Source organism: Mustela nigripes, chromosome 1, assembly GCF_022355385.1.
Source record: "Mustela nigripes isolate SB6536 chromosome 1, MUSNIG.SB6536, whole genome shotgun sequence".
NCBI lineage: Eukaryota > Metazoa > Chordata > Mammalia > Carnivora > Mustelidae > Mustela > Mustela nigripes.
In genome coordinates, this window is record NC_081557.1 from 147,495,233 (window position 1) to 147,506,320 (window position 11,088).

Sequence of the window (11,088 nt, forward strand, 5' to 3'; positions counted from 1 at the left end):
AGTTTGTGTTGGGGAGCGGGGGCTTTAGGCCTCTTGGTGCTTTTGTTAGAAACGTCAAGAAAGACCCAGGGCTCGTTCCGCGAAGAGCGGTCTTTTGCTGCCGCCCCAGGAGATCACCAGAAGATCACCCGGGTCAAAGAAAACATGGAAGCTGGATTTTTAGGGACATAGATTCTTGGAGACCAGGAGATGCTCTCCCTCCGCTTCCAGACGGCGATTTTCCTGATGTGTTTACGGCCAGGAAGGGGTCGGAAATAACATGGAGCTGGCTCTCCCCATCCACCCGTTTCATCCCTCTCTGAAGCACTCGGACCCCAACGCAGACGGGAGGACTTGAATCTGAGAGGCGGAACAGGGGCATAGGGAAGTTGCGGACAGAGCCTGTGGAGAGCTCGGAGAGGCCGGAAAGTAGTAACAATGCGCGCCCTTACGTATGAAAGAACCTTGGCGGGGTCGCTCTCCGGGGATTTTCTGTTTGGACCCGCACGGTCACAGCGCTAGGGAGGCTGAGGGGGCGGAGACGACCTGCCCCTAAGGGGGACTTGGGCGATTAGGGGCAAGGAGTCCGCGCGCGCGCACACACACACTCACTCACTCACTCACTCTCTCTCTCTTTTTCTTCTGGCACCCAAGTCCCAGTTTCCAGTTGTAAACTTACTGTTTGCACTCCTTAAGGCCAGAAAAACCCTAGCTCCACGAAAGCAAAGGCCGGCCGACTGTCTGTTCACCTTTTGCACACTCGATACCCGCCGATGTGTGTAGGATGAATGAACCAAGGCCACGACTGGCACTCGTGGATCTCTAGGCAAGGCTTCTTCCTCTGCCCCCTATCCCTTCCCAGGCTGCCCACCTGACGCATTTTCCGCCAGTCCTGCGGGCCCGGCACTAGTCTTTCCAAACCCCGCCCATGCAGAGCGCCGCGCCACACCGGGGCCTGTGCGTGTTAGGGCCCGCACTGCTTTCGAGAATTGAATCGTCCCTTTCATTTCAGGAAGGGGGGGAAGGGGCAAGTCTCTTTTTCAAAAGAGGGAAATGGTGGGCAGTGTGTATGAGTCTCACGACATTCTGCAAAAGCATTTCCACAACGGCAAAAATCTAGAGTTACTCCAACAACATAACAACTCCAATGTTTTATTCTCCTTCCCGCGTTAAGTTTTGCTTGCACGACTTTATTTATAATTCTGATTTTTTAAAAGGGCATAGGAGATGGGCCAGGCTGGAACTGTGGCTGGACACTGGAGAGAAAATCACGCTCGCTCGCCGAAGCGGCCTCGAGCGAGCGGGTCCCGAGCGCGAGAAGTCACAAAGAGCCCGAGGGCTGCAAGAGATGCAGTTCCGCCGCGCAGCTCCGGGGTAGAAGCAGAAACTTAAGGCCGGGGTCAAACAATCCCCGACCTGGGCCTCGCGGGGGGCGGAGCGCATTCCCGCCAGGACCTGGTGGCCAGGCCACCCGTTGCGTCCCCCGCGGTAGCCCCATCTCCTGCAGCCCGCGCTCCGCACGCCCACCCGTGGGGCGCAGCTGCCAGGCGTGTCTATTTGTTTGTTTGTTATTTAAAATAATCCTGGAGCACACGCTCAGCAGCATCTGAAGGAGGCGGGGGCAGAGTTCCCTTCCAGGGAGAGCGTGAGGGGCATTCTCAACGGAAAACCAGACCAAAAGAGTAGTGACCAACCCTCCTCGGATTACTCTCCCCTGGCTCCTCCCTTTCTCCCCCACCCACCCTCCAGATTTGCATAAAAAAGGCCAAGAAAACTCTGGCTGGGCCCCAGCTGCAGTTCACTCTGCTCCCCCCGGGTTGGAGCCCCCCGGAGCTGAGCTCTGGCTTGCCGCACGAAGCCGAGCGGACAGCGTCTCTCCCGCGCAGTCCTGCCTGCGCCAGGCGTCTCCGCGCTCCCGTCGCCCGATCGCCGGCTTTCCAGGTCCCCGAGCCGCCCAGAGCACAGCCATCTGGCCGGGACGACCTCAGCGCCGGCTGCCTCCCGCTTCCCCCGCTCCGCTCTCCGCCCCGAAGGGGTCGCGCGCCCACGATGCCGCAGGGCCCTGGCTCACTGCTGCTGCTCTTCCTCGCCTCGCACTGCTGCTTGGGCTCGGCGCGCGGGCTCTTCTTCGGCCAGCCCGACTTCTCCTACAAGCGCAGCAACTGCAAGCCCATCCCGGCCAACCTGCAGCTGTGCCATGGTATAGAGTACCAGAACATGCGGCTGCCCAACCTGCTGGGCCACGAGACCATGAAGGAGGTGCTGGAGCAGGCGGGCGCCTGGATCCCGCTGGTCATGAAGCAGTGCCACCCGGACACCAAGAAGTTCCTGTGCTCGCTCTTCGCCCCTGTTTGCCTCGATGACCTGGACGAAACCATCCAGCCGTGCCACTCTCTCTGCGTGCAGGTGAAGGACCGCTGCGCTCCAGTCATGTCCGCCTTCGGCTTCCCCTGGCCGGACATGCTCGAGTGCGACCGTTTCCCCCAGGACAACGATCTCTGCATACCCCTCGCTAGCAGCGACCACGTTCTGCCGGCCACCGAGGAAGGTAAGCCTTTCCCCGTATGCGCCCCCCTCGCCCCGCCTCACTTCCCCGTTCACACCCAGCTCCGCTAAAGGCCTTTTGGGGGAGAATCACGCGGCCCACACCCACATCCTGATGTGTCCCCGCCACAGGTGCCAGTCCCAGGAGGGGCAGACGCCCTTCTAGCCCTCGTGTGTCATCGGGACAAATCTGAGACACCACACACCGCCCCCTCCCCTGCCCAAGCCTCCTAATCCTTTCCAAGTTACACCAGTTGCTTTCTTAGAGACAGTTAAAAGAAAAAAAGGCGGGGGCTGGGAGGGCAAGGAAAGGAAGGAAGGAAGGAAACGAAGAACTGAACGGCGTTTTTTCCTTAGAGATATGCAATTATTTTTAAAGATGTTGGCCCTGGTGCCACAATTCTGAGAGCGCTGGAAATGGTCCTGTGTGCAGTGGGTAGTGAGCACCCTGGCCAGAGGCTCCTCGCCCAGCCTCATGCAACACGTTCTTAGCATCCGGCAGGATTCTAGGCACCGAAACATTCATTCCTTCACAGGCAGGTTAGCCAAAACACTCAGACAGTCCTGGAAGGCATTTTGTTGTTGTTGTTGTTGTTGTTCTTTGCTGACTTAGGTTTTGGAAATAAAAGCCGTACTGTCTCAGAGCATGTTGAAAATTGAGCACTGGTTGTACTGCTTGGGTATCTAAGGAAGGGGGCATAAAGGGAATCTCCAGGAATCATTTTTCTATCACTAATCAGCTTATATCTTAGGAGTGGTTTTAATTAACTGGCGAAAATTTGTGCAAAAGATAGTTTCCCAGGTTTTTAGAAAACAGGGGGAGTTCCTGTGCAAAAAAAAAAAAAAAAAAAAAAACCATCAAAGCAATGAAAACCTCATGGGTTCTTGATATTCTTCCTGAAAAAAAAATATACACAATGTGTCTAAAGTGATTCAGTCCCCCTGAGATGGAAAGGGAGCTTCCTAATTCCTTGCAGGGCTCTTACAGCCTCTCCCTTTCAATCTTTAATTGTTTTCCTATAGCCATCATTGGTTAAAGAAAATGCACAGTTGTTTAGCAATCTTTCCTGGCAGGCACCTCCAGTTTGCAATCATCTTATTGGTTAGATTTCTAATTTATTGCAAATGTTTGGCATATTTCAAACATTTGTCCAACATATACCACAGACCAACCATACAGGTTAGTAACATTTTATATACATTCCTAGAGCTCCTAATTGGAAATGTTTCATTTTGTTTGAGTGAGGGGAATTAAGGACAGTTTTATGTGTGTTACTTTTGTTTTTATTTCTTTCCACCATCAGCACCAACATTATAAACGTTTCTCCAAATCTCTATATTCCCCCTTCAAAATAAAAGTTTATGGTCTTCAAAACTATGCTCTGCAATTTTTCTAATTTGATACATATCTCATATCATAAGTCACAAAGTTTTTTCTGTGAAAATTCACTTTCATGTGAATGAAAATCAAATCTACCTAAATTTTATTTTTATTTTTTAAATGTTTTATTTATTTGATAGAGATAGAGAGAGGGAGAGAGAGCACACACAAGCAGGGAGAGTGGGAAAGGGAAAAGCAGGGTCCCTGCTAAGCAGGGAGCCCCATGAGGAACTCCATCCCAGAACCCCAGGATCATTACCCAAGCTGAAGGCAAACTTTTAACCAACTGAGCCACCCAGACACTCCTTAACTAAATTTTAGACCTAGCATTTGCACATTTATAAATGCAAGAGAGGGAATAGTATGTTTCCCCCCCCACCCCCCACCCAAATCAGACTCTTAGAAGAGCCTTTAATAGGCTTTCTGATTGTCATGCTAGCACATATTCCTATATTTGGTCAGACCCCCACGGATCGTTTGCTTCAATTATGGTCACTTCAGAAAAAGCTTTGGGTTTTTTGTTTGGTTCACTGTTTATTGATTTGGGGGTGGGGGCATTGTTTTTGAGAGTCTGAAATGGACAAAGAGGAGCAAGAAGAACCTGCACCAGGAAGGAAGATAACAATGAAATAAAAGCAGCTTAACTCAGCCACACACTTGACAGAAAGCCCACGGGCAATACGGAACCCGTGAGAGCAGTTTGCCGCAGTTGCTGAGATGTGTATCTAAAGAGGCAAGAGCCCCAACGTAACCCAGACAGCCCTAGCCACTTCTTCTAGTCCAGACTTGAGAATATCTTGAACCCCCCCCCCCACCGCCCCAAGATACAACTCTCCTGACCTGCACTTGTGCCATGCAACTGAAAAAGACAATCTTGTGGGCATATTTTGTGGTAACTGATTTACCAAAACCCCTCAAGTTTCTTCTGGGTTATTCTCTTCATAGAGGTTTTGAGAGCAATTTTTCAGAGACAGAATTTGTCTCAGGGGTTGTAAGGAAGAGCTAAAGAACCAAAGCCCTCTGTACACTCTGCCCACCACACCATTGGGGGGGGGGGGGTAATTTGTCATTTATTAAACACAACTATAGGCATTCTTGTTTTGCCCACCAAAAAACGGGAGTCATGGAAGACATTCTTAGGATTGAGTAAGCCTTTTCAAAGGAGGCAGAAGCTGGGGTGTTACCTTACAATTGCTGCTCTTGTCTGGATAAGCCCCTTTGAGTTGTTTATAAACGCCACCTGCTTTTCCCCTCTAAGCAAATTTACTAATTTTTTCACATTTGTAGCTCCAAAGGTATGTGAAGCCTGCAAAAATAAAAATGAGGATGACAACGACATAATGGAAACTCTTTGTAAAAATGATTTTGGTAAGTAATACACCTCCACCAACAAAACATTTCACATTCAAAAGTTTTATTTACCAGTAAAACTTAAATTTTAAAACTTTAAAACAAATCATTAAGATGTTACTGGGTAAGACCTGGGTAAAATGCCATCATAGCTCATCTTTCCCAAAATCCTCTAACTCACTCTATCCTAGTTGTCTCCTTATGTAACTATCTTGCCCTGAGTTGTATCTTATTAGGTGAGATTCATTGTTCTGTTAAGCAATAATCAAATAATGAGAATTACTCAAATTAGGAATTTTCTATGGCACATTTTTCATTTTGTCTTTTTCTTGCCAATAAGCATAATTTTGGCCAAGTTCTCTTTCAGTCACTTTGATGTGAGTACCAGGAATAGAAACATGTAAATATTAGCCCCAACAAAACAAATTCAAGGCATTAAGTCAGCCAAAAATAAAAATTTACTCCAGTATCAAATATTTTTACCATACTCATAGCCCATAACACTTTGCTCCTTTGCATCCCATCACTAGTGACTATGTGACTAGTGACTACATCCAAGGTATTAAAATTTAAGAAGAAGAACAAAATACAGTTTTGGAATTTCTATTGGCAAAACACATGAAAGGTGACATGATGACACAGAGCTTAGGGACAATAATGTGTGTGATTTGTTACCCAGGTTCATAGTGTGTAGGTGACTCCCCTTAAGAGAGTATTTAAGAGGGAAGAGGAATGGAGACTGTCCACACAGAGCTTCATCAGCACCTCTCCACTCTCCTGAGGGCCCCAAGGTGAGGTCAGGAGCCCAGCTAGACACAGAACCCATGCTAACTTTGGAATGGCCATGGACTTCACCGAGACATTCACTGGGACATAAGAATGTCCCATTCCAAGAATTGACGCCTTTTGATGTTTTTGAGAGGCTGGTATCCTTTAAAAGTATTCAGGCAGAAGGCTGAACTTAACTGGTAAGCAGGTACGGTTCCTGTTCTATCAAACAATAATGGAGTCTAACAGATCTATATTAACATCTCTGTGTACTGAACAAAGTCCTTGAAACTAAGAGAAATCACCTGAGCACTCACTGCTGGGGCTGCCTCTCCACTCTCTCCTTACAACTTACCATCCCAGCAAGCTCAGACCAGATCAAGTCCCTGAAACTCTGGAAGCAATCCAATCACTGTTCCTTAAAACCCTGGCTCTCTTCCAAAAGTGTCCTGGGTTTAACTTCAGCTGATCCTAGAACAGCCATAGCTTTAGGAAAAACTTCGCACTGCCAAGGAAGGGAAAAAGAAAGGAGGCATTCCTAAGTCCTAACCAATCTATCCCCTCAGGAAGAACTACAAATGGGATGATAGGGTTTCGAATGTCTGTATTTAAATATACACAACTGTAAGGAGTAGAAGGCCAGGCATGCTGGTAGCAGCAATCTCAAATCTCCAGAGCCTTACCAAAACACACTTCTGAGCTTCCATGCTACAAGATTTGATTAAGGGGAAAATAGAAAAATATAATTTTAATAAAATGTGCATTAAAGTTTATATAAAATATCATTTTCTTCTGGCAGCTTATGTCCTTTGCACTAGATTTAATCCAGATCTCTCTCCCGACTTTCCATGAAAAAGTTAGTGATGTCATGGGGCTCTAAAATGATTGAAATTAGGGCTTGTGCACACACACCCACATATTAATACTTGCTTTATGGCTTCCCTTACAAAAGACCCACTTCCTAAGGATGCTCTATCATGACCTAGGCCCCTAAAAAAGTGTGTGTGTGTGTGTGTGTGTGTGTGTGTGTGTGTTTGTGTGTGCCCTACTGTTCTCTCTCCTTAGAGGAGAAAGCCTTTCAAAAGAACATCAGTATCATCTCATTTAAGGTATCATGCACACAGATTACCTTACTGCTCTGTTTTCTATTTCCCCCACATTAGTTTTGTCTCAGAAGGGATAATGAACCTGAATTGTAGGAATTATATCTTATACTCCTGGTTTATAAGCAGTATTCTATATTGCCTCTCTACTTTGGAAAGTAATGGAAAGGTAGAAGGAACAAGGATAGAAATCTAATATAATTAACTTAAGTCATCCACGAAAGCATCATGCTCTTTCCCCACTGCACTCCTGAAGTACAGGGAAAATGTGAGAGGCCTCCTTACTGCAATGGTAAAAGTACTGGTGCAGAAGGAATCGCCCAGAACTGCTTCCCTGTGCATGCAACCTGCTGTTGGAGCAGGTAGTACCACTCCCCTTGCCTCCTACCACCTCCTGCATCCCCACTCACATATTCCAGGGCAGGAAAAGTTATTTTAGGGCTTTTATTCCCTATATTTGGCCCCAGCTGAAAATCCAGGGAGGAAATGGGTAATGTTTTCCCATGGTGAGCTTTTGCAAAGTTGGTTATTTTATAACAAGAAAAGATAAGTAATAAATCTTCCTCATGATTAAAAGTAACGTTTTTCTCATGTGTGGAGCTTATGAATGTTTATATGACCAGGAGCTCTATCACACATGCTCTATGTGTGTAACATATCATCACTTCTCCCACCATATAACCTTCCCACCCTAGCCCTTATGCGGACGCATCAGGAACAGGTGACATCTCCATGTGACTTATTCCATGGTTTAAGTCCCATAAACCCTGAGAACTCAGTACTACAGTTTAGATGCACGTCAGACAAAACAATCATTGGCCAAATTACAGCATCTTTGATTTATTGAGTTGAGCTTCAGTCATTTCCTGGTCAGCTGGAAAAACCACGGTTAAAATCAAATTCCCTTTCTGAGACAGACAGAGAGAGAGAGATCCCCAAAGCAGTTACACACACACACACACACAAACCCTCTTCCTCTATGACTAATTTAAATAATGCATCCAACTTCATCAAAGTCAGGAAGTGCCATTCGCACACCATCTATACCGTCAGTGTCATTAAGAGTCTTAGGCTACATCACACTTGGGCATGTTCATGTCCCACACAGGATCAAAAATTTAAGAGACCACAGCAGTGTTAGACAAGGAGGTGTGGGAACCAGCGTTCTGACAGCTAGACTTAGCCAGGACACAACCTAACAGGGTGACCTCATGTAAGTCACTAACTTCTCTGGATTTCCAAATTCTTTGTATATCAACAAGAGATTTCAATGGGATGATCCTTTCCAACCTTAAGATTCTACCCTTTCCCTGCCTTCATGGACTCTTGAAGTTTAATTCCAGCATGTATGTTTGTAGGGTTTTCTTTCCCAAAGCAGACTATTCATGACTGTAAAATGTGTCTTTTATAGTCAACCACTTACTTTTGGTCTTAGCATTCTAGTGAATGCTATCCATTTTGGAAACGGTACATATGATCTGTAAACTCCTTGGCCACAGACAGGCAAATGATAGCAGATGAGAATGAGATCTTCAGAAAAACACTTTTACAGCTAAACATGTTGTGCTCTTAGAGTTTTGGGTATTTTTTCTCCCAGTTGCTTTACCAAATCAAATGCAGCTGCTGCAAGATCAATTCTCCTTCCCTGTAGTCTGTTCTTTAGAAAACAATGATTGTGTGATATAATTTCCTTACAGGTTTGTCCAAAAACCTCTCCAACGTAATAAATTGAGTTTAAAGTTTATGGCCACAGAAGGATCACATTTCACCTAAGAGTCAGGCATTTCTTTTCATGCTTTAGTTTCCAATAGGGGAAGTCATTTGTTGAGGAGAGCGCAAACCACATGCAATGGACATAGAATCACAAGAACACAAGGGTGAGGAAGAAAAGTTAATTGGGTCTCGCAAAGAGATTTTTGGAAGGATGGCTGATTGGAAGTAAGGTGCCTGGCGAGCCCTTTGAGGCTTTAGAAATGAAGCCAGCTGCTGCCCTTGACAGGCTCATTAGCTGCAGGAAGCTCTTCTTCCCTCCCCCAGGCCGAGTCTCACAAACATGTGAGGTGAGGAGAGCTCCCACTCTGTAAGTATTCCCTTCTTACAACTGGTATGATCCTACCCCCTCTTGTCTTCGTAGCACTGAAAATAAAAGTGAAGGAGATAACCTACATCAACAGAGATACCAAAATCATCCTGGAGACCAAGAGCAAGACCATTTACAAACTGAATGGTGTGTCTGAAAGGGACCTGAAGAAATCGGTGCTGTGGCTCAAAGACAGCTTGCAGTGCACCTGCGAGGAGATGAACGACATCAATGCGCCCTATCTGGTCATGGGACAGAAGCTGGGTGGGGAGCTGGTGATCACCTCTGTGAAGCGGTGGCAGAAGGGGCAGAGGGAGTTCAAGCGCATCTCCCGCAGCATCCGCAAGCTGCAGTGCTAGTCTGCCCCCCAGGCTAGCTCCGGGGGTGCCCAGGAGACCCTCTCTGCTCTGGGTCCTCAGCTCTCATTTCCCAAGCACAGGCCCTGTGGCTCCAGGCCTCAGCCTGGAGCAGCTTCCCTTGCCTTTTTGCACGTTTGCACCCCCAGCCTCTCCTGACTTACACGGCCTTAGGAGGCCTTGGGCATGGATAGCTGTTTTCACATACAGGAAAACCCACCCAGATCTTGTAGAAATGTTCAAACTAATAAAATCATGAATATTTTTATGAAGTTTTTAAATAGCTCACTTTAGTTTTGAAGAGGTACAACTGTGACTTGGGTCTGATTTTTTTTGTCTGTTTTTCTGTTTGGTTTGGGTCAACCGATTTTCACTTTACACTGTTGTTGCCATAACGTGCAAATGGCTTCATTCTTCTATGTGCCCCAACTGTTGTGGGTCACAAACCTCCTTGAGATAAAGCTGGCTGTTATCTCGACATCTCTCAGCTCCACCCTGAGACTGAGAACCTAAGCCTTATAATAATTCACCTGTCATTTTAAATCCTGCATTTCTGGGTAGAGTACTTCCATTCATCAAAAGCACATTAACCATCATAGCAGGAGTTCTTTGGCTAAAGGGCAAAACAGACAGATTTTATAATTCACCTGAGTACTTTAAGCTTTGTTTAAAACATTTTTTTACTTAATTTTGCAAATTAAACCATTGTAGCTTACCTGTAATATACATAGTAGTTGACCTTAAAAAGTTGTAAAAATATTGCTTTAACCAACACTGTAAATATTTCAGATAAACATTATATTCTTGTATATAAACTTTACATCCTGTTTTACCTACTGCCTGTCTTCTGTCTTTTCTTCTTAGTGGAAGGAAATGGGAAGGCCTCATACAAGAGTGGTCGCCTCCCCTGTCCTGAGGCCCAACCCCACTGTGGTTTGAAGGATCTGCTATCTTAAGTGACTCAGGAAAGTGTCCCCTGAACTCCTGCCCCCACCACACACCACCTGGCTGTCACCTCATGCCTCAGATCTCGTACACATTTTACCACTACAGACCCTGCCAAGAGGAACAGATTTGCAGGCTTCACAAAGGACTTTCTTGCTTTTGTCCTTTCTTAACATTTCAGTTGTAGCTATATGGCAACACTACTCTAAACCCGAGGTTCATGACCCTTACAGTTGTGCTCTTCTTCATCTCTGGAGTTTTTTTTTTTTTTTTTTAAGATTGTATTTATTCATGGGAAACAGAGAGGCAGAGGCAGAGGGAGAAGCAGGTTCCCCAAGGAGCAGGGAGCCCAATGCAGGGCTCCATCCCAGGATCCTGGGATCATGACCTGAGCCGAAGGCAGACTCAACCAACTGAGCCTCCCAGGCGCCCCTTGTCTCCTGAGATTTTTGTAATGAAAAGAACCATTGCAAGAATGTCAGTTCCATCTCCACTTAAACTCTAACCCTTAGATACAGAGCCTTGATTTGAAGGATATCTACTGTAAGGCAGAGGGTAGGGAAGGGACGGTGAAGAACTGGC

General features: G+C 46.4%; 1 protein-coding gene across 1 annotated transcript; it reads left to right on the forward strand.

Moving 5' to 3' along the window:
* Positions 1 to 1,738: 1,738 nt before the first annotated feature.
* Positions 1,739 to 10,398, forward strand: SFRP2 (secreted frizzled related protein 2). The gene is made up of 3 exons (XM_059394297.1): positions 1,739 to 2,527; positions 5,192 to 5,272; positions 9,260 to 10,398. Exons 1-3 carry the CDS (start codon positions 2,029 to 2,031, stop codon positions 9,562 to 9,564), a joined length of 885 nt encoding a protein of 294 aa, XP_059250280.1. The 5' UTR covers positions 1,739 to 2,028; the 3' UTR covers positions 9,565 to 10,398.
* The last annotated feature ends 690 nt before the right edge of the window (positions 10,399 to 11,088 follow it).